The 27,062-nt window shown below is 54.4% G+C and overlaps 1 protein-coding gene across 1 annotated transcript; it reads right to left on the bottom strand.

The window, feature by feature from the left end:
- Positions 1-2,155: 2,155 nt before the first annotated feature.
- Positions 2,156-23,146, bottom strand: SLC6A17 (solute carrier family 6 member 17). The gene is made up of 12 exons (XM_083878709.1): positions 21,697-23,146; positions 14,739-15,137; positions 11,629-11,786; positions 11,275-11,401; positions 10,425-10,606; positions 9,193-9,303; positions 7,944-8,185; positions 6,919-7,111; positions 6,080-6,272; positions 5,483-5,642; positions 4,239-4,401; positions 2,156-3,824 (listed from the first exon to the last, which is right to left on the bottom strand). Exons 2-12 carry the CDS (start codon positions 15,022-15,024, stop codon positions 3,456-3,458), a joined length of 2,184 nt encoding a protein of 727 aa, XP_083734835.1. The 5' UTR covers positions 15,025-15,137; positions 21,697-23,146; the 3' UTR covers positions 2,156-3,455.
- Positions 23,147-27,062: the final 3,916 nt, after the last annotated feature.

The following is a 27,062-nucleotide window of genomic DNA, read 5'->3' as shown; positions in this document are numbered from 1 at the left end:
CAGGGAGCTGATGTGGGGGGACAGGGATATCAGCAGTGGTTTTCCCCCCTCTTTGTCCCCACTGCCTGGAAGGAAAACTGAAAAGTGCCTGTGCTCACAACTAGCAGCTATTCCCTGTGCCTCTGTGCAGAAAAAGAGAGGGAAAGGAGATTCCTGGGGCTAAAAGCCACCGGGGGGTCAGCCCGATCCACAGCCTGGGACCCCCGAGGAGGCTTTGGAGGGAGAAACCCCCCCAGGCAGGCTCGGGGAAGTGGGCGAGTACAGCCAGCAGTGAATCCTGAAGCCACCCACGCACACGGACAGACGGACACGCTCCCACGGCGACAACACGGAATCTCCTAAAATCTAACACACACACACATCACACACACCACACACACCACACACACTCCCCCCACACCACACCCCGTGTGTCTAACACCGAGCAAATGCCACGACAAAAATACGGTAATTTTTTCACAGATAAAAGTAAAGGGTGTGGTCATTCTTCCTCCTCCTCTCTGCTGGATGACCAGGGGCGTGGGGAGAGGAGAAGGGGATGTGCACACCCCACCACGCACGAGAAATAAAAAGGTAAAAATACGCCCTGCCTAAAGGATGAGAATTGATCTGTACAGCACTGGGAATGAAAATAGGTCATGGGGCCACTTCGGAATACGGGTTTGTCATTTAACAGCATTTACAGTGACATTTACAGAATAAATATACAATAGAAATAGAGAATCTCTAGGTTATTATTCCATCTCCTCTCTCTGTATATATTTTATATATATATATATATATATATAATATAGCTTCTTTGTTACCTCCTTATTGACTTTGCCTCCTATTGGTGCTGCAAGAAGAAGAAGAGAGGAAAGCGAGTGCTTCCCTGGCTGGTTTGGGAATGGGGAGTGGGAGAGATGGAGAGCCAGATCCTTCCCCCCAGGGTTCAGGGAGCAAACTGCCATGGGTCTGAGCACATGGGGCTGAGCCTCTGGGCTGTGGGAGGTGTCCTGCCCCATTAACTCCATGGGAGCTACGGTGGGGACCCGGCCCCAGGGTCAGGGGAGCTGGGGAGGGGATGCTGGGCGATGATTTGACTTATCCTCTGTTTTGCTGGGCAGTGATTTGACTCATTCTCCATTCTGCTGGTCAGGGGAGGATGGACCCCATAAGAAATGGGAGGGAGCGTGTTGCCAAAAATTCTGCTGGATTTGGGCTGCTCCCTTCAAGAGGTGATGCCACGGGGACAATTCTGTGTCCCCCTCACATGGGCAGAGGAAGGAGAAAGACATGGGAGGGGATGAGGAAGGGGGAACTTCTGGAGGAGCGTGGCTGGTCCTGACTCACAGATCTGGTGCCTCCTGGAACCATCACTGAGCTGCTTGGGTTCAGTCCACCCCTCCATCTTCCACCCCAGAAAAACAGTTAATGAAGGACTTGGGCTAATTGTCCAGGAAGGGTCTCCAGGCCACCAGCCAAGCCCATGGAGAAGACTGTGAATAAAGGGTCACACCCACAAGAGGTGTCACTGTGGGAACCTCCTGGCCCCGGGGATGCTGAAAGTCAGGGCTGTGCTGAATGGACCAGCTGCTTTCTGCCTTCACCTCCAGCCAAAAGGAGAACCAAGGTGAAAGAAAAGCAAAGTGACAGGAGAGAGGGGCACAGGAACCAGCCCCACAAAGATCTTCATGCACAACCCAAGCCCAGCAGGACGAGGAGTTCCCCCAGCCTTTGGAGGCAGCAGAGGGGGAGAGAGTGTGCAGGGAGGCTGCTGCTTCCGTGTGCCCAAGGAAAAGGGGGATGATGCCAGGTTATCCCGACAGCCTTGGCAGAAGTGCTTGGATACATGTGGGATTTGGGGAAATGAAATGTCACCTCAGTCCCAGCGGGAGCTTAGAGTTAGACAATCCCACCCTTTCCTAGACAGCCTGGGGAGAAACAACATCATGTCACATCAGTCTGATCCCCAAAAAACATGGATGGGGGCACAGTAGAGACCCCTGGACTCTCACGAGGGGCCTGGATGAAGAGCTAGTGGGAACCTGACCCCTAAAAGCTGTGGCTCCTTGGATACCTCTGGTCCCCAAGAGCTGCTCACCCTCATCCAAAGGCTGCTGAGCTCCTGTGGGGTGTGACAATGACAGGAGGCAATGGCAAAGCCCTGGCTCGGAGGGGACACGGGGAGAAAGGAGGAGGCACATCCAGAGAGAACCATTGCCCAGCTCACCTCGGGGGCAGGGGCCAAGGGAGGGGAGTCAGGGGGTGGATTCCTGAGAGCTAAACCAGGAGTGTGGTAGGACTGGGTGTCCCACAGCTCCTCTGCTTGTCCCTCTGGGACGTCTAAAGAGAGGAGTGAGAGGAGATGATCGCCATGCCAGGGATTTTGGTTGGGCAGAGCACCCCACACGTCAGGAGTAATTTCAGAACACTCCTGACCCCCATCCAGACCCCACACAGGCTCACACACCCCCAAAACACCATCACCTCAGGGCTCCTCCTGCCACTCAGCACCATCACACCAACCCACGGAGCATCCCAGCCACTCCATCCCACGGCTGTGACATCTCCCTGCCTCCAAACACCTCCCAGCCACTCCATCCCATGGCTGTGACATCTCTGTGCCTCCAACACCTCCCAGCCACCCCATCCCATGGCTGTGACATCTCCCTGCCTCCAAACACCTCCCAGCCACCCCATCCCATGGCTGTGACATCTCCCTGCCTCCAAACACCTCCCAGCCACTCCATCCCATGGCTGTGACATCTCCCTGCCTCCAAACACCTCCCAGCCACCGTCCCTTTGCTGGTGGCAACAAAGATCCCAGGGATGCACCACGCCCTGTCTCACACACACCCCGACATCTCAGCCAGCCCCTGGTCAGAATTTGGGTGGGGGGTTATTTAGGTGTGTCCACAGCTATAAAAACCTACAGGAGATACAACAACAACAACGATGGTGACAACAACAGCACCTTTTTGTGCTATGAACATCGATGGTTAATTGTGCTCGTTGGAATAAGGCCTTGACTCCTCCCGGCTAAAGGACAACAAGACGAGGAGGGAAGAGCTCTGGGTGGCAGGAGGAAGCGTGGTTGGCTTCCCACCTGCTGCCAGGTCCTTGTTCCAACCATCAGCTGCTTAGAAAAGAGAGATTCTTTGCTTCAGATTCGAGCTGCACGAGAGCAGCTCTTGGAAAGGTATTGCAGCGTCTCTTACTCCTCCTCCTTTCCCCGGGGTGAGCCCAGGGGGTCCTGCCTTTCCACCGAGGGTTGTCAGAGGAGTCCTGCCCCTCCTGCAATCCCTTCCTCCCGACGTTAGAAATCGCTGCTTCGCTTACGATTTTAAGAGGGGTTTTCTTCTTCATCTTCATCTATCTTCCTTAATGATTAATTTTCCCATTGCCTGGACATCCAGGATCCACTCCCCAGTGCCCTCCTCTCCCGGCGGGGGGTGGTGGGCAGGGGGAACCCATCACAGTTCAGACTCGGGGGTGCTGGCCAGGAGGTACCCGCTCCCGTACCGTCCGTTGGGAGCACTGCTCATCTCCATGGGGGAATTGCTGCCGGGGCCCAGGTAGGAGCGGTGCGTGGGCATGGGGGACGGCGTCTCGCTGGGCACCTTGCTCAGGATGAAGCGGGTCTCGTCGTTGTCCTCCAGGTTGGAGATGTCCTTCATCATCCGGCCCTTCTTGTAGGTGACGGAGAGGGCGTTGGAGCCGTCGGAGACCAGGTGGAACTGCCGGAGGATGAAGACCAGGGGCAGAGGGAGGGATGCCAGGATGATCAGGGAGATGAGGATGGCCATGGCCCAGGTTGGGTAAAACAGGAACTTTTCGGCAGCCTGGAAGAGACAGAGATGAGCGTCACAACAGGGGCTGTTGCAGCAGAGGTGGTGATGCCCAGCAGGTCCAACATCTCCAAAGTGCCAGACAGCTCCTGCTGCCTCCTGCCAGGCTCAGAAACACCAGATGAAGGTGTCCCCTCCAGGTCAAGGGAAGGGATCCTCACACAGGATGCTGGGCACAGCTGTGGGAGCCAACCAAAAAAATCAACACAAACTTCAGCCCATGGGAAGAGCCAGCTGGAGATATCTGGGCAGTGTGAACAAACCTGGCTGCTCCCAGGGGATGAGCAGGGCAGGAATATCACCCAGCAGGAGGGGAGGGAGCAATGAGCAGAGCTGGGATGAACAGAGTGCTCTGCAGCTCTGAGCTGCCCCTGCCGTGCTGGGGCATGGGTGGGGAGCTGTGCTCACCTCCTCTCTGATCCAGGCGCTGTACCCCGGGGGGCTGACTCCCAGCTGGATGATGCTGGCGGTCATGAGCACGGCCATGCAGATGGGAGACACGTACTTCCAGGTGTAGTAGTAGAACTGGTAGGGCCGGAACCCCAACATCTCCGTCAGCTCCTGCATGAACCTGCCGAGGAAAGACAAGGAATTGTGATATCCCCCACTGTCCTGGGCTGTGGTGTAGGATGTGCACACAGTATTTATTCCATCCCCATCCCCATGAGCTGCTGGAACCAGGTGGGGCAGTGTTTTCCCAGGCCCCTCCTTTGGGCTCTTCTGCTCATGGCCCATCAATGCCTTGCCCAGGACTCACAGGGAACTCCCTCCAGGAGCTCTCTCTGTTTAATGGGCCATCAAGGAGCCACTGCACGACTCCTCATCCCATTGGGAGATGCTCCCAATGCCCAGGGGGAGGAGCCAAGCATTCCCACCTGGAGAGAATCTGGGATTTGGGACAGACAAGCAGCCCTGAGCCACTGGATTCCCAGAGGAGCAGAGCTCCCAGACCTTTCTGTGGGATCACTGCTTCAGGAAGAGCCCCTCACCTGGACTGCTCCCCCCACCCTGCTCAGGGTGTGTTCTGACTCTGGCAGTGCTCCTTTGTGTTATTGCATTTATTTTATTTTATTTTATTTTATTTTATTTTATTTTATTTTACTTTTTTACCTTTCTTCTTATGAAATTGTATTTCTGACTTGGAGCCTCTCACTCATTTTGCTTTCAAACCTTGACACCCACCTTTGATTTAGAAACAACCTCCCAGGAACCCCAGTAATGCTCAAGGAAGAGCCTGAAGAAGAACACAGCTGACCCTCAGCATGCCATAATCCTGAAAAACTTGTGGAAAACTCCTCAGGACCAGACCTCCTGAGCATTATCCAGAGCTGCCTTTGCTCTGGACAACCTCTGAACAAAAAGCAGTGTGGGGAACAGAGTTCCCTTCCAGAAGGACCTGGAAGTCTCAGAAAAAAGGGTAACTGAGCATCACAACCAACAGGAGATACCCACGAGAAGGACCCACCCCTGGGGCTGCCTTACACCAGGGCAGGGCAGGAGGATCAAAGTGAACCAAATTCCTGCCTCTATAACTGCCCTTGGAGCATTTTCTCCTGGACAAAAAAGCCATATGGGAAAAGAGGCGGGAGGAAGGTTTTTAGTCAGGTTTCTGTCACAGCACAGTTACTCCTTTTGCTGTAGGAATTCCTTACTTCTTGGTGCCGTAAATCCAGGCCACGGCGATGTTCTCCAGGATGACCACGACGGTGAGCGGCAGCGTGGCCGAGTAATCGTCAAACATGGTGACAAAGTAGTTCCCAGAACGCTGCACGAAGATCAGCCCCACCACAAAGGCGAAGATGCAGCAACCGACTGTGGGGAGCAAATGGACATGGTCAGTAGAGTGCTCTGAGGGACACCAGGACCTCCAAAATGTCCATTCCCTGCATGGACCTGGTCAGCTTAACCCTCTGAGGGACACCAAAACTTTCACAGTTTTGACTCCCTGCATGACCATGGTCAGCAGAGGCCTTTGAGGGACACCAAGACCTCCAAAAGGTCCATTTTTTAGCATTAGCATGGTCAGCAGAGCCCCCTGAGGGACGCAAAGTCCTCGACAAGGTCCATTCCCTGCATGGGCATGGTCAGCAGAGCCCCTGAGGGACACCAAGACCTCCAGAAGGTCCATTCCCTGCATGGCCACAGCCCAGTTCACCCCCTGCTATGCCCACACTCCCCTGGAGTGACTCCTCAAGGCAGTGGGGACCCCCCAGCCCTCCCCAAGGAGGTGGCAGGAGAAGAGACCTCACCTGTGAACACTTCCTTCCGCACCTTGAAGGTGTCGATGATGGGCGTGGTGATGCCCGACATGGTCCCGATCATGCTCCCCAGGCCCAGGTTGATCAGCATCAAGAAGAACATGACAGACCAGAAGGGAGAGGCTGGGAAGTGGGTCATGGCTTCTGTGAAGGCAATGAAGGCCAGGCCAGTCCCTTGCACCGACTGTTGAGGTGGGGAGAGGACCAAAAGGTGAGAAGAGATTTATCAGGGACACAGACTTTGAGCCCCCTGATGTCTCAGGTCTCCCTCACTTGTCACCCTGAATTTTCTTGCTTTTGAGTCTTTGAATCCCTGCAGTGGGAATTCTCTATGCAGCTTGATGGAAACAATGTGTATTTTAAGAATTTATCTACTTGTGTTTACGTATTTGTTCTCCGGGAGGAGAAATGTGATTGATGGTGATGTTCACCAACGAGGTCAGAGAGGAGGCAACCTGTATGGCCAATCCTTGGCCCTCTGACCAAAATGTATATAAGAAGGAGTCAGAAAATAAAAACAGAACTTTCCTTGTCTGACCCTCTGCTGCCTGATTCATCCTTTGGGTGTCATGGACAGCGACACCTCACCAAACCCTCTTCAAGGACAAGAAAATCCCATCTGGGGATGAACTGGTGATCACCCTGCTAGACTTGTACTGGACAGAGCTTCTCCCACCCCAGGAGGACCCCTGTGTGCTCAGACTTAGATTCCCCATCCCTGGAGCGTCTCTAAAAGTTGTTTTTTCCAGATCCAAATGCCCAGGATTGACACAGGGAGAGGCGACGGGGGCGAGTGACCTGCTGGTCCTACCAGCAGTGCCACCAGGTACCTTGTTGAGCTCATCCTCCAACAGGCAGGCATCCAGGCCCAGCTCTTTGAAGTGCCCCTCCTTCACCGTCATGATCACCCTGTACATCTCGTTGTAGTCTTTGGCAGTGAGGTGGGAGAAGTTCACGTGGGGCGGGATGAGGTCGTGGCTCAGCACGTTGGTGTTCAGGTAGCCCAGGATTTTCTCAGCGTTCCTAAGGGAGAGCAGAACCTCTCAGGTGGTGCAAGGCACCTGAGACATATTGGATTCACACTCAATCTGTGGATTAAGAGCCCATCTCGGGGCTGGATTTTGGGTTGGAGGAGCTGAATGTCCAACTCCCTCAGCTACAGTGGTCTGGAAATCCAGGTCTTGACCATCAGGAACCTGGGGCCACCTGTCCTGGGTTGTGGTGTGGGATGTGCACACAGTATTTATTCCATCCCCATCCCCATGAGCTGTTGGAACCAGGTGGGGCAGTGTTTTCCCAGGCCCCTCCTTTGGGCTCTTCTGCTCATGGCCCATCAATGCCTTGCCCAGGACTCACAGGGAACTCCCTCCAGGAGCTCTCTCTGTTTAATGGGCCATCAAGGAGCCACTGCACGACTCCTCATCCCATTGGGAGATGCTCCCAATGCCCAGGGGGAGGAGCCAAGCATTCCCACCTGGAGAGAATCTGGGATTTGGGACAGGACAAGCAGCCCTGAGCCACTGGATTCCCAGAGGAGCAGAGCTCCCAGACCTTTCTGTGGGATCACTGCTTCAGGAAGAGCCCCTCACCTGGACTGCTCCCACCACCCTGCTCAGGGTGTGTTCTGACTCTGTCAGTGCTCCTTTGTCTTATTGCATTTATTTTATTTTATTTTTACCTTTTTCCCTTTCTTCTTATTAAATTGTATTTCTGACTTGGAGCCTCTCACTCATTTTGCTTTCAAACCACGACACCACCAAACCCCAGGACCATCCAGCTCCAGAGCACTTTTCTCCCTCCAGCCCCACCAGCAAAGACCTGCCCACCCCAAACAGAGAAATAAACCAAATCTTACTCCACCACGCATTTCTCGTTCATGATGTTGGCCTTGAATCCCAGCACAGCAAACACCACCAGGGTGGCCAGCACGGACGTGAAGAAGTTGATGAAGGAGACGAGGGTGGCATCGAAGTGGCAGTTGTTGTCCTGCTTGTTGTAGCTGGAGAAGGCAATGACCCCCCCAAAACCCAGGCCCAGGGCGAAGAAAACCTGCGTGGCTGCTTCTCGCCACACCTGGGGGTCCAGCATCTTGTCCAACTGGGAGGGAAGACAAAAGAAGAATTTAGGTGGGCTGGTGGCCCCAAACTCATCCCAGAGCTGCATTAAAAGGGCTGAGCTGGTTTTGGAGCAGCTGTGGGCAGCTTTGGTGTGACAGTTGAAGGAAATTCTCTCTAAGGCCCCTTCCAGCCCAAACCACTCCGTGATTCCATGATCTGCCATGGATTCCATGATCTGCCATGGGATCTGCCATGGATTCCATCATCTGTCAGGTCTGGCTTCACCCAGCACTCACAGGTCCTTCTCCTCACTCACACAGAGGGGGAAACTGAGGCACGGCGAGGTCGGGACACAAGGTTTGACCTGACCACATCTCTGTCTGCTCCCCCAGGGGCCTCACTGGGGGTTCCATCTCTCCCTGTGGAGTTTCCCAGTCCGTGTCCCCCCAGCCCAGGGAACCACCACAGGCCCAGCGTTGGGTTTCCATCCTCCCCCGTCCATCTCCCGCTTCCAGAGCACCTGGAGCACTGAAATCCTGGCTGGGGGAGTTGTTTTAACTCCTGATCCCCCCAAGCCACATTCCCCCTCTCCTGGGAGCCAGAGCTGCAGCCTGGAGGCCTCCCAGCATCATCCATCAAGGGGCCATAATTAATGTCTTGTAACAAGCCTCGTCGGCTGGGCTGATTCATCTACATCTCTGCTTAATTAATTAATTAGCTGGTTAATTAATAAGTGCATACCACCAGCAGAGGTTTTTGCTGCCAGCCAGCATCTCTCCATTAAATTTTTATATATTCCTTTGGGCACCTCTGTGCCCCCCACCCTGGAATTTGGGGAGCTGAGGATGGTGAGTGTGTGGCTTTCCTAAATTTTGGGAGCCAATCCTGATGATTTATCAGGATCCCCAGGTTTTGGGGCTGGTACTCTGAATTTTTTTGGGGGGTGGGGAGGAAAATTAGGGGAATAATAAAGAGAATAAGGGAAAAGAGGGGATGACCAGGCAGGAGGGGAACCTGACTGGAGTCTGCTGGGCTTGGAACTCTCACCTTGGGTGTGAACATGTGCATGATCCCATCCACGGCCCCACGCAGCAGGAGGCCCCGCACCAAGAAGCAAACGAGCACCAGGTATGGGAAGAGGGAGCTGAAGTACATCACCTGGATGGAAGAGATGAAGAGGGATGAACACAGCACAGCCTCAATCCCTGGCCCCAGCCACTCTCCCATCCAACCTACAGACAGCTCACGGGGGGAGGAGGGAGCAGTTCCCTCCCCAGGGATGAAGTGTGGGAGCCCTCAGGGTGGGTGGTACAGGTGTACAGGTGTACAGGTGTACAGGTGTCTGGACAGTGCCCAGGCAGAAAGGGACCTGGGGGTGCCGTGTGACAGCAGCTGGACACGAGCCCAGGTGTGCCCAGGTGTGCCCAGGTGGCCAAGAAGGCCAGTGACACCTGGCCTGGATCAGGAATGGTGTGTCCAGCAGGAGCAGGGCAGTGATTGTCCCCCTGGGCTCGGCAGCACCTCGAGTGCTGTGTCCAGTTTTGGGCCCCTAATTTAGGAAGGACATGGAGGGGCTGGAGTGTGTCCAGAGAAGGGAACAAGGCTGGGGAGGGCTCTGGAGCACAAGTCCTGTGAGGAGCAGGTAAGGGGGCTGGGGGTGTTTATCCTGGAGAAAAGGAGGCTCAGGGGTAACCTCATCACTCTCTGCAACTCCCTGACAGGAGGCTGCAGCCAGGTGAGGGTCAGTTCTGCTCTCAGCGACAGGACAAAAGGACACAGCCTCAAGCTGTGCCAGGGAGGTTTGGGCTGGACATTAGGAAGAATTTCTTCACAGAACGAGTGATTGGGCATTGGAAGGGGCTGCCCTGGGAGGTGGAGGAGTCACTGTCCCTGGAGCTGATGAAGGAAAGCCTGGATGTGGCACTCAGTGCCATGGTCTGGGTCACAGGGTGGTGTTGGGTCACGGGCTGGACTTGATCACCTCAAAGGCCTTTTCCACCCTAATTGATTCTGTGATTAAGTGCTGGAGCTCAGAGGGACTCTCTGTGCTGGTGTGGCTGAGCCCTGGCTGCACTAAACCTCTTCTCTACACCCTTTTTTGATCTTATTCTGGATCTGGAGGGGTGACCCCAACTGTGGATTGTGTGTGAGCATCCCAGGGCACACAGCATTCACTCTACTGGTACCCCAGGGCAGGGCAGGGCAGGAGAGGGTGGCCCAGGCAGGTTCCTGCCCCCAGGACAGAGCCCAGGTGGGCTCAGGGGGCCACCAACACCCACCTTCCCCGAGGACTGGATGCCTTTGATCATGGCCAAGCCAACGAGGCTCCAGGCCACCAGCAGACACAGGGTCATCTTCCAGTTGAGCCCCCCGCTCTCCGAGATGGAGTTGGAGATGTCCAGGGTCTCTCTGTACCAGAAGTAGGTGGTGGCTGAGCTCCTCTCACATTCAGTCTCCACAACTGCAACAGAGCAGAGGCAGCAGAGCAATGAGGGGAAGGGTCATCCACTGTCTCCTGGGTGGGTCAAAGGCCAAAGAGCCACTGGATCCAGCCAGGGAAGGGAGACACCTCTGGAAAATGAGGTGCAGGAATCAGTGGGGCTCATTCTTAGCAGGGAAAAGAAGTGACAGGATATAAAACCACTGTCAGGTGAAAATGAGATGTTAAATACGGGGAGAGATATTTTCATTTGCTATGAAACCTCTCAGAGGGTCCCGAGTTGATGCTCAGGTGTTGTTAAACACCATTTGCTCCATCCGTGTCTCAGTCAGGCAGTGGAGCAGCCCCTCCCTGACTCTCACTGCCTCCCTCCATGGGCCTGGGTCAGATCCTGGCCTCGAGCACTGGGGCAGCCTGAAAATCCCATCAGTGGGGACTCTGGATTCCCAAACTGGCATCAAACCCCATCAGTGGGGAGAGAAACCATGGGAGACACTCATCCAACCCAAGGGAAAACTCTCCATGTGGTCAGAGCAGCTGGGCCAGAGAGGATCCAGTGGCCCAGGAGACACCTCTCCCTCCTGTGGCCCCACCTTCTGCTGGGGGGGAGGGATGATGTGTCCCAGAGTGTCCCACAGCCCCCTTTCCCTGGGAACTGCTCCCTCCCAGCCCAGCTCCCCATCCCTCACCGGCCACCGAGCCGTTCTTCACGATGGGGCACTCGCTCCAGGGCAGGGGGTACTGGAAGGACTTGAAGAAGTAAAAGATGCTCCAGCCGATGATGACGTTGTAGTAGAGGCCAACAAAAAAACACACCTGGGTGGGGAGGAAGGAGGAGGACACAACATCAAACCACAGAGCAATGACACTGTCCCCAGGGCACCTCCTCCTGCACTGCTGGAATCAGACCCATCCCCAAACCAGCTCTGGAGCTGCAAAAACACCCCTTTGACCTCTTGAACTTCCCCCCATGGGGCTCCCCGAGGTTTTCCCCATCCCACCCACCCCGAGGAGGGGCTGGAGGGTCCCCTGGGGGCACTCACCAGGCAGCTGGCATAGCCAATGCCCCCCAGGCGGGGACAGATGTAGTTCCAGACGCCGATGCTGCCCCGGCGGATCCGCTGCCCCACCGCCAGCTCCAGGAAGAACAGGGGCAGCCCGATGATGATGAGCAGGACCAGGTATGGGACCAGGTAGGCACCTGGAAGGGGACAGAAAGGTCATTATTGATCTCCCTGCCCCAGTGGAGCCAAGGACAGATGGGTGTTGGAGTCCAGGGATCCCTCTGGGCGCCCTGGGGAAGTCACAGACCTTGGTAGAGAGGCCTGGGACCCAAAAAAGAGGGTCTGGGGTCTGTTCAGGGGGGTTTGCCCTGTCCCAACACAGCCCCTGCACATCCCACACTCCCAGCAGCAGCAGCACCACCCTGCACGGTCTGAGGAGTAGGAACAGCTCAAAATAAAACTCGGTTAATGTCGGTGTGGCTGGAGAGGAGCCGGTGGCTGCTGAAGCAGAACCGATGGCCGTAAAGGATGAGATGACTCACGGCAGGACAGGCTGGGGAACCACTCCAGCTCCTGCCAGGAGCTGAGGAATGGGCTCAGGAGAACGTGCCTGGCTCCTGCAGGGTAACACACGGTCCAAAGACAGCCGAAATTCCTGCCTGGATTGACACCCTGGTGACAGCCACCACTCCCTGTGCTGCCCCAAGCAGGGACTCTGCACAGCAGGTCAGCCCTGGCATGGTTGGGGATGGCGTGTTAAAAATGGGGGTAGGGAGAGAAATTGAGGTGTGGCAGGCCAGGGTGATTGGGAGGGTAAAAGGAGAGGCAGAGAGCAGAGCTCAGGAAAATTCAGGAAGGACCACGAGCATCCCATCCCTGCAAAACTCCTCTGGGTGTCTCAGCCTGCAGGTAGGTGGACGTGATGGACAGATTCGGATGCAAATTTGTCCAGTATTGGAGATTTTCCTGCTGTGATGGCTGGAAAGGTGCACAGCAGCTCACACCCAGAACCAGGGCAGAGCTGCCAGCCCTGCTGGCTCCCAGCACTCCGAGTCCTGGGAATTTGGCTGCAGCCCATCCTGCTCCCAGCACGCCGCTCTCCCCCGCAGACACCTGCTCGGGGAACAGGAGGGAAAGCAGCCACCACATCCTGGAGCTGCTCAGAGCCACCAGGAATGGTCTGTCCATCCCTCCCAAACTCCTGAATCCTGGCTGGCAGCAGCCTGGTGGGAATCCCAGCTGAGAAAGTTGGATGTGGCAGGAGGAAAAGGCAGAGATTCGTTGTCTGCCCCAGGGGACAGAGAGATGACGCCACTTGGGGAAAAGAAAAAGCACTGCAAAGCCCAGCAATGTGCTGCTCAAGGATTGAGCCTGAAAATTCCCACTTTAGAGCCCAAATAACCCATTTAAGAGCCCTAGTTCCCAGATCTGTGCCTCAGTTTCCCCACCCATGGAATGGTGGCAATGGTTGGGGCAGGTTGTAAAAGGCTTTTATTTTAAGTGCTGCTGCAGAAGGATGTTCTATCACAGCAAGGAGCTCCTAAAAGCAGCTGCTTGTCCCAGTCCCTGCCTGGCTCGGTGCCCCTGGATCCCACCCCAGGATGGGTCAAACCCATCGTTCACCTCACTGCAGCAGTGTCAGGGCTGTGCTGCCTCAGTTCCCATCCCCATTCCACAGCCCATCTGCTCTTGTGTCCAAAAAACAAAACATTTCTTTAATTCTCCCCACACACAGACTGCAGGTTCAGCCCCAGATCTGAGGAAGAATCCCAGCCTGGGAATAGCAGTTGTACCTTGATAGCCCAGCCCTGCACAGCTGAAAAAAAAAGCCCCCCAAAATACCCAGGACAGCAGGGAGCTCAGTGTAAGATGAGGATTTTTTCATTGATTGCGCTAATTATGGTTAATTAAGGATTGCTGTGACCATGGGGAAACTGAGGCACAGCTGGGTTAACCCTTGTAGGGAAGAAAGATGCTGGTTCTCCAACCTCTGGGCCTGAACTGCTTCTAAATCTCATTTAACGGGGAAAACTTTCGTGGATATCAGAGGCCAGATGTGCACAGCTGTGTAATGGCCAGAGGGGCTGGAGTGACCTCTCCCAGCCCTGGGAAAAAAGAGAAAATGGGAAAGAGAAGGGAAGGGAAGGGAAGGGAAGGGAAGGGAAGGGAAGGGAAGGGAAGGGAAGGGAAGGGAAGGGAAGGGAAGGGAAGGGAAGGGAAGGGAAGGGAAGGGAAGGGAAGGGAAGGGAAGGGAAGGGAAGGGAAGGGAAGGGAAGGGAAGGGAAGGGAAGGGAAGGGAAGGGAAGGGAAGGGAAGGGAAGGGAAGGGAAGGGAAGGGAAGGGAAGGGAAGGGAAGGGAAGGGAAGGGAAGGAGCAGCCCCAGGAGGGGAGTGCTGACTGCACAGGTCTGTGTTTGGCAGAATGACTCATCCTCACGATGACACGAGACGTTTGAATTATTGAGAGCGCTGCAGGTTCGGCAGCTGCAGGGCTGAGGCCACGGCAGAAGATGCATCTCTGGGAACACAGAGAGCTCAGGGGCCACTGGGCTGGTCCTGGTGCCCTCCAACGTGGCTGGGAAGGGGCGGTTTGGATTAATTATGAGGAACACACTCTCTCATCAGTGTCATGAAGGGTGGTGGGGCTGGCACAGCTGGGAAGGACCTGCTGGCCCCTCTGGCCTGCACTTCCCAGCCCAAGGAGGAGGCGTGGGGTTGGATGAGAATGGGCTGGAAGGAGGAATTGGGAATGGGACAGAACCACAAAATGTGGCTTCAAGGACTCAGGGAAATGGAGGGACTCTCTCTTCCCTTTTTAGCTCTGTTTTCCAAATTGCCCCAAGAGGAATCAATCAGGGGGTGCAGCCAGAAATCCCAACCTGGCATTCCCCATGACTTTAGAGCAGGCACGTGGACAACCTTTAGGAAGAGGAGATTTCCACATCTCAGCAGAGCTTCTGGCAGCCCTTTCCCCACCTCAGAGCCCAAAAAACCCCACACTTTAGAGTGTTGTTTTATACAATAACCCATTTTAGAGTCCAAATACCCCATTTTAGAGCCCAAATCACCCCTGTCCTCACCCAGCATCCACACCCCAACACGCAGCAAGGCAGGATTGGGTCTCACCCCCTTCCCTGCCCCACCTCTCACCTCCTCCATTCTTCTGGCACAGGTAGGGGAAGCGCCAGACGTTCCCCAGCCCCACGGAGTAGCCGATCTGGGCCAGGATGTACTGCAGCTTGCTGTTCCAGGCCGGCCTGTTCTCGGCATCCAGCTCCTCATCTCCTTCCTTCTGCTTGTCCCAGGCCTCCCCCGTCACATTGAGGACGCTGCGTTTGTAGTCCACGGGCTCCTGGTGGGCCAGCAGGTCGGCCACCGACTCGGTGACATGTTCACTGCTGTGCTCCCTCTGTGTCACTTTGCTGTTCTTGGGCATGGGGACGGCTCCAGGCAGCCCCCAGGGCTGGGATGGGGAGGGGGAAGAGGATGAAGATCCCACAGGGAACAGCACAGAGAGTGAGGGATTCACCTCCTCTTCATCAGCAGGACCTGCGTGGGGAAGGGGGTCAGATGGGGTCAGTTTGTCACCCCTGATTTTCTTGCTTTCAAGTGTTTGAACCTTTGCAGCCTGATTCTCATGCTGCTTCATGTAAACAATATCGTATTCTTAGAATTTATCAGTATGTTTTGCTTAGTTGTTCTCTGAGAGAGAATTTGACTGATGGTCACAGTGACCAATGGAGTCAGGATGTTGTGACCTCCTGTGACAGGTGCTGTCATTGATGGAGAAAAGCCTCCTGTGTCCCAGAGAGAGGAATTTCCCTGCGCTCCAGGGGACAGTGAGAGGTTTTAGAGCCAGTGACATTGTTGTGACATCTCATCTCGCCTCCAACACCTCCAGCCCCGCAGCAGAACCTCTCAAGGTCTGACATTAAATCCAGCCCTGGTTGAGGCTCTGCCCTCCCGGTGCTGCTCCTTCCCCCTGTGACCATCAGCACAGCCCAGGCTTCGCTCCACGACAGCTCAGGACACTCAGGGGACAGTGACAAGTGCCCAGGCTGTCTCTGCATCCCAGAAAGTTATCAGCAGTGACTTAAAAGCCTTGGAGCCTGATGCTGAATCTCCCCGGGCAGCTTTACAACAGATAATGGCTGCAAAAAAACCAGCAGCAGCCAAGGCAAAGCCATCAACCCCTGGCCCCTTCACTTTCCCAGCCTGCAGTGTGGGTCAGGAGGAGAGATCCTGCACAGAAGCACCTCAGGAGGGGCCCAGAGCCCAGCCCAGCCCTGAAGATTTCTCTCCTCCCTCAAAATTCTTGGTGACATCATGAAAATCTGCTTCACTGTGCTGGAGATCCCCAAACTGGGAAAGCTCCATGTCCCTCCCTTCCATATTGGGAGAACTGGGGTGAGATGGGCACTTCCACCCTGGACTGGACCACGGTGAGGATCAGCTGGGGAGAAAACACAGAACTCTCACAACAAATCCCTCCTGAAGAGCTGCACCTCCTTCCTTCCTGCCCTGTTCCCCTTTTCTGCTCCAGGGGACACCCATGGGTGGCTGGGCCATGGCAGGGTGATGTTGCTGTGCTCAGAGACCTGACCCACCCTGGGGCCTTTTCCAGAGCCGTGCCCAGCTCTTCTTTCCTCTGAGCATTTTTAAATCCAATTCAGCCCCACAATCCCAACCCTTTTCAGGGCAGTGGAGCCCATCCCCATCCCAAACACGGAGTGCAAAGCTCCTGGAGCAGGAAACCTCCCCCTCAGCCACCCTCCCCTCGGTGTTTTCTCACCCCTGACGGAAGTTCCCCCTTTGCCAGGCCCTGTTCCTATAAGAAGAAAAAAAAAATTAAAAAATAAAAAAATCTATTTTCAACTGTCGGCAGCATCCGTTGCCAGGCAACCACCTCGGCTCCGCATCTTTCCTGGATCTGGCTCCTCTGGAGAAGCCGCTGGAGTTATTTTATTTTTATTTTTTTTATTTTTTTTTTCCAAGCCCAGGCCAGCGATGTTTAATTTCCTAACGAGGGCTCATTCACATAAACCGCTCACGGCTCGATGGCGGCAATTACCGACTGTGGCTGCCCGGGGTGGGGATGGGCATAGGGCAAGGGAAAGGCAGGATTTTTATTTATCAGCTTTGGGTCAGGCTCTGTGCGGGTTCGTGCAGAATCACCCCTGGTGTTCCCTGTCTGCTCAGCAGCTCCTGCAGAGCTCCAGGAGGGCTCAGCCTTGGGGGTGAAGGATCTCATGGGATTAGAGAGAGCCAAGAAGATCCAGGGTGTGCTGGCCAAGCCCCCAGAGTTCAGTGAGGGCACCCTGGACACCCCAACCCTCGGAGGTGCCCAGCTCCAGGGCAGGGGGTGTTGAGCCAGGACAGACCCCACAACATCCCTCTGCATCTCAGCCTCCTCCTCTCCTCAGTTTAGGTCCCCCCTGAGTTGTTGTGAGGAGCTGAGAGGCCCCAGGACACAAATCCTGGAGGAGCAGAGTCCTCCCAGCACCTACAGAGCCCCAGAGCCTTGGAGGACACTCCAGACACCAACATGCCCAAAGGATTTGGGGAACCAGCAGGGCTTTAATTGAATGGAGAAGAGCTCTCTAAACACTGGCTTGGAGGTGAAGGACAGAGGTACAAGGGAGATGTGCCCAAACTAAACTAGAGGGGAAAAAAAACAGAGCAGAGATCCAAATCTTGATCCTGGAATGGCTCTGGCACAATCCCCACGGCTGCTCTGGGGGAGTTCCTGCTGTCTCCCAATGGCTCAGCCCCAGGCTGGGCATGGTGGTGTTGCCTGGCAGGGAATCCAGGCCTGAAGGAGAGAGGAATCATCCCCATCCCCATCCCCATCCCCATCCCCATCCCCATCCCCATCCCCATCCCCATCCCTGCCGGAACTGGGATTTGAGCCCAGCCAGAACCTGCACCAACGCACACAAGCCCAGGAACACTGTGAATCCTGGATCCAGGGAAAGCCAGGTCAGCAAGGCTCTTCCTGTTCATCTCCCCAGCCTCTTGCATCAGCCCCAAAAGGTCTGCACCCTCGGATGAAAAAAGCACATGGAAAAGGTATTTCCGTGTGTTTCATTGGTCGAAAAGGGGGAATTTAATCAAAAATTCATCTGCCAAAAATAACAACCACCCTGTGAGAAAGACAAGGCAGATCAGCTGACAACCAGGAGCTTTCCGGGCTGGGAAGAGAGATAGAAAACCCTTGTCACCGACAGATGGAGATTCAGCTTGTTTACTTAGTCCCCGTGACCTTAATTTTCTTAAATGTGCATTTTTTTCCTCTCTCTTTAGAAGACAGATTAGGGTCTTTCAGAGCTCGTGGCTTCAAGGGCCTCACTCGTGCTGCCAGCCCAGGGCTGCCCTGGCAGCCACAGCTTTGCTCGGGTAAAACTGGTGGTTTCCTGGGGAGGGAACGTGGCTTTTCCCACAGCAGGACCCAGGAAAGGTCCAGGCTGTGCTGTGGGCAGTGCTGGAGTCTCTGAACAGGCTTTACAAGGGGAGACACTGGGGATAACTCACCTCATCCTGCTCCATCTCCCTGGGCGTGTCCTTGGACAGGATTCCCACCTCCCTGGTCCCAGCGGGAACGTTCATGTTTAACTCCTCAGACAACAATCACCATTCCCTGAGCCCAGACCAGACCCCTGGGCTGAGTCCAGGGCTCCTCCCTGCCCAAAGGGACAGTCCCTCATCCACGTCCTCCCGTCCAGGTGACCCCAAACCCCTTTGGCCTGGCGTGGGACCCCCCTCTGCAGCAGATCCAAGGCTCATGGAACTGTTTTGCCATGGGAAAAAAAACTGGATTCAACCCAGCAGGGGTGGAGAAACTCCTGCCTTGTTACACCCAGGGGGTTTAATCCCTGCTCAAAGGCTTCCAGCCATCCAAAAAAGGAGCCACTGGGGAAAAAGCTGCTCTCTGGGGTGAGTGAAGACCCCCCGGATCCCCCAGCCCTGCCAGCAGCACCACCATGGGCTCAGGGGAGGAGGGAGGCTCCCAGCCCATCCCTGCTTTCTTGGGAAGGCAGCTGGGGAGCAATAAACGGGCTGGAAATGTGTCAGCAAAGCTTTCAGCAGGGCCTGGGAGTGCAGGGGGAGGCAGGAGGAGATGGGGGCTGACAGCAGAACCCGAGGAGAGCAGCCACGGGCAGCCAAACGTGTTCTGGGTCCAAATCACGGGGTGCAGGGGAATTTCTTCTCTCCTGTGTCCAAATTCTACATTTATCCCCTTGTTTGGGTCCAGAAAGAAGAAACTGAGGCAGGAAAAGCCACGAGATGAGTTTGGATGAATTAAAAATGAGCATTTCAACCCCTGGGGACTCTGCTGGTCCCTCCCTGCCCTGTCACTACCATTTCTCCCCCTTCAGTTTTCACACAAACTCCCCACAGCTCCTGAAGGAGAGGGGAATGATGTTCCTGGAATGATGATTCAGGAAGGTCCAGCTCACCCCATCAAGGTCACAGAGCAGGGAAAGGAGAGGGGAGGTGGGGACAGAGGAACCGAGGGATTTCAGGAGGTGGAAATCCACTCCCGGCTTGGGGCTCAGAGATCTGAGCATCAACTTGCAGCTCCTCATCCTCCCTGGCACTCACAGAGCTGGGAAATCCAGCACCCAGGGCTGGGCTGGAACAGGGAGGAGAAGGGACAGATCCAAGGTCACCCAGGAAGCAGAGGAGGAGGAGGAAGGAGCAGGGATCCCTCCCTTGGTCCCTCTGCACATCCCACTGGGTGCACATCCCACTTGGAGCCCAAAACCAGCCCCAGGCCCCTCCTGCTGCTTCCTGAGGTCAGGAGAGTCTCTGTGCTGGGAATGGGGTTGGCCTGGCAGGGCTGGTCCTTTGGGAAGCTCTTCCTGCTCTTCCAAGGCACAGGAAACCAAGGGCAGGACCCTCCCAGCAGCATCCAAACTTCTCCTCAAAGCTCCAAGAAGAGATTTTTTCCCCCAAGGCAGAGTTTTGGCAGCTCTGATCATCCCTGCCCTGCCCCAAGGACCTTCCCACATCCTCCACCACACAAACCTCCCTTTTCCACCAGTCTGAGACAGCTCCATCTTCAATCTGCTCCTCCCTGCTCGGCCTCTGCCTCCACAGGGAAGAGTTTTACCATCTGGGCTCCTTAGTGCTGCTCTCATTTTCCCTTTCGTTAAAACGAGCCTTGCTAATTAATTAATTAACACCCAGCAGAAAGGACCTGGGGTGACTCAAGTGCCACCAGGGCTCACCAGGGCTGGGGTCAGCGTGAGAAGGTGAGAGAGCACAGGGGACACCTGCGAGGAGCTTCCCAGGAGCGTCACCAGCTTTTCCCCCAGGAAAAGGGGCTGGAGCCGCTCCTGGTCCTCCCTGTGCCAGCCCCGTCCTGCTTTAGCATCGTGACACAGGAGAGCTGGTGAATCACAGCCACCCCCGCTTCTGCCTTCCCTCCCACCCCATGCCTTTCTCCAGGTGTTATAAATAACCCAAATCCCTCCATGGAGAGCAGAGCTGGGGTTGTACCAGCCTCTTGTTCCACCACCTCCTCTGTGGTGGCTCTGCCCAGCCCAGGTGAGCCTGTCCCACCTCAGAGCTGGGACATCACAGTGGTTTTTGTCCCCAGGAGGTGACAAAAAGCCTCTGGAAGGGGCCGTTTTGCCGCTGGGTGACGAGGAGGAGCAGCCCTGGCTCTGGGGATTGTCACGAAGTGAATGAGCCCCGTTGATTCATCACCTCGGGGCTCCTCTCACGTCTCCTTGGGCAGCACAGAAACGCACCCAGAGCTGCAATAACGTGACACCAGAGCCAAGGCAACCATCATATGATCCCTCCAGGGCTCGGTTTGGATTCACCAGATGATCATTTCCCACTCAGACCTCAGCCATCCTCTGTAACTCACCCAACTCCAGCCAGAGCTGAGTGACTGAACCCCCAAACCTGCAGAGATTTACCCCAAAAATCATCCAAACCCCTCCGTAAGAGCTGCTGTTCCCTGTTGTAATTCACGGAGCTGCTGCCACGTTTGTAAACAAACAAATCCAAACCCAGCAGGGCCTCTCCTCCCACAGCAACGGTTTCACCTGGACCTGCACAGCTCAGAGCACAATTTTGGGGTAAATTTGATCCTCGTGGCTGCAGATTCCCTGCTCTGTGCAAGCCTGGAGTAGCAATGGAGTCACTCCAGATTTAAACTGGATTTAAACCTTTTTATTCCTCCTGATTTCAGCAGAGCCATCTCCAGGTCATCCCAGTGGGCAGCTCAGACCCACATTTCATTTCCTTCAGAGCCGCCAAACCCCCAGCCAGGTTCCTTGACCTAGTCCTGACACCTCTGGAGAAAATATTCCCCAGGAACTCTCCTCCCTGCCCAGAATAGCTCAGAGCTGCTGCGCTGCTCCAGGTTTTGGTTTTTTCCCTACCAAGACCAGAAATAGTTACATCAGCTCTCAATGGATTCAAAGCTCAGGTGTTTCAGGCAGCAGGATTTCACCTTCTGGGTCCTCTACAAAGAGCTGGGAGCAGATTTTTCAGCTGGTTTGAGCCCCACGTTGCCGGGGTGATGGAAATTTGGACCTGGCCAAAAAATCCACACCTTTGGGTGTATCCAGCAGTGCTGTCAATGCACAGAGAGCTCCTCACATCCAATACTGGGGATTTCACAAAACCAACACCCCATTTTCTACCTCAAGCCCAACCATCCACACTCAGGGAGCAGCAAAAAAAAAAAAAAAAAAAAAAAAAAAAAAATTAAAGAACAGGCAAAATAAAATAAAATAAAATAATAAATAAAAACCCACCAGCACTCCAGGGGCCGGGACTGAATTTTTCATTGCAGCCCAACGCTTTCTCCTCTCCCAATGTTATTGTCAAGGTCAAGCCGGAGGCTGCATTTCCCCCCCTCCCCAAAGGGGACGAGCCCCCCCAGCAGCAGGAGCCGGGCAGGGCCCCAGTGCCCCCCCCAGGGGTGACCCCCAACCCCATGGGGTGACCTCAGCCCTGAGTGTCCTCTGTCCCCAAGCTCTGGGTGTCACCAGCACCCCGAGGGCCTGGGCTGGGATGAACCTTCTATTCACCCTCACCTGGCCCTGAGCATCTTCCCCCGGTAAAGACCAGGGGGAGCATCCCTTACCTCGGCTCTGCGCTGCTCCCCCGGGGAGGGATAAAAACCGACCCGATTCCAGGAAAAACTGCCCAGATCTCGGAGGAAACGGTAGAAATCACTCAGATGATTTTTTTTTTTTTTTTTTTTCCCACGCCGCGTTCTGATGAAGGGCGGCGGCGGCGGGGATGGGGATGATGCAGAGAGATGGGAAAAAAATTTTAAAAAATTTTAAAAAATAAAAATAAAATAAAAAAAGGGGCAGCAGCGGCCGGGAAAGGCTCGGAGAAGGTTCCGAGGTGGCGGAGGCTCCGCTCCGGGCTCCCCTCCCCGCCCCGCCCGGGGGATGCGCTGAGCCCGCCCGGCCCCGCTTCTCCTCCCGCCGGGGGGAAGGAGGGAGGTAACTCCGCCCGGGAAAAGAAAGAGAGAAAAAGGGGGAAAAAAGCAATTTAAATAAAAATTCGAGGAGAAGGGACACGCAGCCCCTGACGCAGGTTTGAGTCACCAGCGCTGCGCGTCAAAGCCGGGGGTGCCCGGCCACCCCCCCCCCCGGCTCCCAGGGAGGAACTCGCCTGCAGGAAATATAAAAAATATAAACTAGCGCCGAGTCCTGACATCAGGGGTGGGTTTGGTTTTGATGTGGAAAAAAAAAAAGAAAAAAAAAAAAAAAAAGAAAAAAAAAAAAAGCTTAAAATGTCCCTAAGGATGCAAAATGAAAAAAAAAAAAAAAAACCAAAAAACAAAACCACCCTTAAAATGTCCCTAAGTATGCAAAATGGGAAAAAAAGAACCAAACAACACCCTTAAAGTGTCCCTAAATATGCAAAATGGGGGGAAAAAAACACCCACCCTTAAAATGCGCCTTAAAATGCTAAATTAAATTAAATTATTAAATTAAATTATTAAATTAAATTATTAAATTAAATTATTAAATTAAATGTCCAGGGGTGCCCTCCTGGTTGCTGTTTCCCCTGCGGGAGGAGGGAGGGTTTGGGGGGTTTGGGGGGTTTGGTGACCCCCTGTCCCCTGATTTATTATCAGAGGTTTGTAGGATGGTTTGCATTGAAGGGATTTTGATGAGGACTTTGTCTCACCCCCTGCCATGGCAGAGACACCTTCCCCTGTCCCAGGCTGCTCCAAGCCCCATCAAACCTGGCCTGGGACACTCCAGGGGCAGCCACAGCTTCTCTGGACCCCTGGTGCCAGGGCCTCCCCACCTCACAGGGAAGGATTTTTTCCTAAAATCCAATCTAAACCAATTTATCTCATTATTTGAACATTTTTTTTTTGTCATTATTTCATATTTATTTTATTACTTGGTATTTCAGAGGATTTTCTTTGGCTGGGACCACACATAGGAGGGAGACAGGCCCCAAATTCTGCTCCCCCTCACTCAGGTGTGAACCCAATTCATCCTGAGGGTGCTCAGTGCTGGTGCTGAGCCCTGGGACACTCTGGGGACCCCAGAGGGCTCAGAGGACACCACATCATCTCTGACCACTCCAGTTCCCGTCTGCCAGAGCAGCCCAGGAGCAGCACTGACAGGAATGGGCTGAGCTGGGCTGTCAGCCAGCTTGGAGATGATATTTGAGATATTTCCATTTATTATAGAATGATTTAAGTTGGAGGAGACCTTCAAGCCCATCTCATTTCATCCCCACCATGGGGGACACATTCCCCTGTCCCAGGTTGTTCCAAACCCCGTCCAAACCTGGCCTTGGACATTCCAGGGCACCCCGTGCCAGGGTCAACCCACCTTCACAGGGAAGGATTTATTTCTAATATCAAACCAAAATTCCCCTTTCTCTCAGTGCAAACCCATCTCCCCTTGTCCTGCCCCTCCAGTTTTTTGAGGAATAATCCTGCTCTGACTGCCCTGTAGGAGGGATAAACAGAATTTTATCCTGGAAGGCTGCTCTGAGGTCTCCACCTTGAACAGATAAAATTCTTCAGGGAAAAGGACACCACTGTCCTTGCCAGCAGGACATGGGATGTTACAGCAGCACGTTCAGTCTGGGCAAAGGCAGAAATACCTTGCACAAACAGCTCGAGGGTGAGCAAACCCCAAATTCAGCTTTTTTAGGCCAATTTCCCCCAGCTCCTCAGGCTGCAGAGCCCAGGACACCTGGAGGGCTCAGCCTTCCTCAGAAAAGCTCTGATCACATTAACCAGGAGAAGCACAGGGCAACTCCTGGGTGGGTTCATTGCAGGGAAAAAGAAGGAAGAAGTTTTTGGAGGAGTTCATTTGTGGATCAGCACCTCATGGAAGAGTCTCCTGCTCCTGAAAACACACACTGAGCTCATCCAACCCCCAGCAATGGAGCCTGGATCTATTTTCCCAACCATTTCTGGCGTGGGGGATGCTGGTACCAACACCCAGTGAGAAACCCTGTGAGAGGAGAAAAAACACGTTTGGAAGAGATAAACTCCAGAGGGTTCAAACCTCCAGCCTCAAACCCTGTTCCCTGAGCTCCTGGAGTGCAGGATTGTTCTGTTATACACATCCCTGGCCTTTGGACCCGATTCCCTTTCCAGGCTATTGGGCACAGAATGATCAATTCTCCCTGGTCCTCGGGAGCTGGGCCAGCTCTGATGGCCATAACTCTGCCTCTTCCTCCGGGAAGGAACGAGGCCACACTCCATTACCTGTGCCATTCCTAGCCTGGCTCTGGGGGAAGGCGGCTCAGCTTTGGAAAGGGAATCAGCTCATTACACTCACGGCTTAAAAATCAAAATACTCTCTCAGTGAAAAAATCCACGGTGTTTGTTCGGCTGGTGGCAACTTCTCCTCATGATCCAGGGGTGATGAAAGGTGAAATCCTGCTTCCTGAAACGCCTGAGCTTTGAATCCATCAATAGCTGATGTAACTATTCCTGGTCTTGGTAGGGAAAAAAAAAAAAAGCTGGAGCATCGCAGCAGCTCTGAGCTCTTCTGGGCAGGGTGGAGAGTTCCTTGGGAATATTTCTCCCACCTGGGAGAGGTGGGATGGGGTCACTCTGGCCTGTGGTCAGTGTAGTGACCTCTCCAAAGATTTGGTGCTTCCTGTGTTTGGAGTGAAGCCTTTGGCACAGCCCTCCCTGGGGAAAGTCCCTTTGGTCGGTGGGGAAGCAAAAAACAGAAGCCAAGGGTTAGGTGCCCAGGCTGGGAAAGGGAGGCTTGGACAGGACAGACAGTGGGGACACAGAGGGGACAGAACATGGCACAGGGAGCCCAGAGAGGCTGTGGAATCCCTGGAAGTGTCCCAGGCCAGGCTGGACAAGGCTTGGAGCAGCCTGGGACAGTGGAAGGTGTCCCAATGGCTGAGGGTAAGACTGGATGGGCTTTAAGCCACCCTTAAACCTTCATCCCTTCAACCCAAACCATTCTGTGATTCCCTGACTGATTCCTGAGGATGGGGATTTTTATTGGATCCAGGCATTGTCTCCATGCTGGGCCTGGGCTTGGAGGGCTGGGGAAGGGGAGCTGCAGATCCCACGGGCTGCAAGTGCCACCAGCAGCAAACTCTGCACACCCAGATTAACCAAAGGAGATCGGGTGACCTGATTAGGGGGGTGTTAAGCAAAGAGAAATCAAGGATCCTGATGAAGGAGGGGCTCATAAGCTCATTCAGCTCCTGCACATCCCATCAGGGAGCAGGGATAACCCTGATGGAGTTTGAGGTGTCATAAATCCTCCCCTGTGGATTTAAAACCTCCTTTTGGTTCACCACACGTCACCCAAGGGTGCTGTTGGTTGGTAAATTGAGGCACAGAGACACGCAGATGTATCACAGCTAAAACCAGGTGAGAAAAAGCCAAATTTGGGCTCTGCCATGAGCATTTCCAGGACCAAAAAATTCACGTTGTGGCGCAGGTTTGTCCCACTGCAGTCGCCAGCACAGGAGATGCCATGGGAAGGTGTGGAAATGTTCTTACGGCTGCGTTTGGCTGAGGCTGATTCAGAGAGATTTGAGCTCAGAAGAAAAAAAAAATAAAAATAAACCAGCCCCTCTGCCCGGTACTTTTCCAACACCAGCCTGAGCAGCAGGAACAGTCTGGATTAAAGCAGAGCATGAGTAATGTCTCTCCTGGCAGAGCAGTGCCCCGGAGAGCCGGCGGAGGGCTGAGAACACGGTCCAAGGCAGACGCACATTTCCATAAACGCTGGAGCAGCAGCCTAAAAATAACCGCCCGAATTTACCGCTGCTCTGGTGTGACCCTGATCCCCGCATTTCCCATCTGTCACCATGGAAATGGCATCACAGGGGCCACCAGCCGTTCATTCATTCATAGCGCCGAGCCAGGGGAGGGGGTGTATGAATTCACTCTCCTCCCGGGGGCTTTAACCAGCTCAGTTATTGGGAGGATTTGGAGAGAATTATACCAAGGATGAGGTGAGAGATCTCAGAAGAGGCCCTTCCCCAGGACATTTGTCTCAGGTATTTATTCTTCAAAATTCCAGGGGGGAAAGAGGGGAGAACAAAGGAAGGGGAGACAATTTATAGCCCCCAGCTCAGAGGAGAGACAGCTGGACCACAGCCCGTGGGGCCAAAGAAGGAAGGAAGGGTCACTCTGAGTGGTCTGGGACTCCAGGGGGTCAGGAAGGAGAAACCATTTCCTTAGAGAATTACAACAAGGGGGAGGGGGGCGGTGCGGGAGGCTTTTTAAGGGGCGAAAGTTGTGATTTCGGGAGGAAAAAAAAAATACAGCGGGGAAGGTTTAGAGGGAAAAAGGAGGGATGCGGCACTGGTGGCGTCTCCAAACCCGCCGCAGCTTGGCAGAGCTGTGGGGAGGGAGGGACAGACAGACAGACAGACGGACAAACCACGATGGATAGAAATCAGCCATGAATGGGCACCTCCAAAGGAGCTCAGGGATGAATGAATTTCTCCCCGGCTGTTTCAGAGGGAACCGCTATTCCCATCTCATCCACCCCTTCCTGTGCCTTGGGGAGGAGAACAGCCTTTATAACCCTCTGTCCTGGGTTGCAGTGTAGGATGTGCACACAGTATTTATTCCATCCCCATCTCCATGAGCTGTTGGAACCAGGTGGGGCAGTGTTTTCCCAGGCCCCTCCTTTGGGCTCTTCTGCTCATGGCCCATCAATGCCTTGCCCAGGACTCACAGGGAACTCCCTCCAGGAGCTCTCTCTGTTTAATGGGCCATCAAGGAGCCACTGCACGACTCCTCATCCCACTGGGAGATGCTCCCAATGCCCAGGGGGAGGAGCCAAGCATTCCCACCTGGAGAGAATCTGGGATTTGGGACAGGACAAGCAGCCCTGAGCCACTGGATTCCCAGAGGAGCAGAGCTCCCAGACCTTTCTGTGGGATCACTGCTTCAGGAAGAGCCCCTCACCTGGACTGCTCCCACCACCCTGCTCAGGGTGTGTTCTGACTCTGTCAGTGATCCTTTGT

This window comes from Zosterops lateralis (genome assembly GCF_965231275.1).
Source record: "Zosterops lateralis genome assembly, chromosome: 26".
Lineage (NCBI taxonomy): Eukaryota > Metazoa > Chordata > Aves > Passeriformes > Zosteropidae > Zosterops > Zosterops lateralis.
The sequence above is the reverse complement of the archived record's forward strand: the minus strand, read 5'-3'. Positions and strand labels throughout refer to the sequence as shown.

Coding starts and splice junctions, on each gene's coding strand:
- SLC6A17 (XM_083878709.1), bottom strand. CDS start 15,024: ATGCCCAAGAACAGCAAAGTGACACAGAGGGAGCACAGCAGTGAACAT. Junction 6,273..6,918: donor TGGAGGATGAGCTCAACAAG/GTACCTGGTGGC, acceptor CCACCTCAACAG/TCGGTGCAAGGGACTGGCCT. Junction 4,402..5,482: donor TGGATTTACGGCACCAAGAA/GTAAGGAATTCC, acceptor TTTCCTCGGCAG/GTTCATGCAGGAGCTGACGG.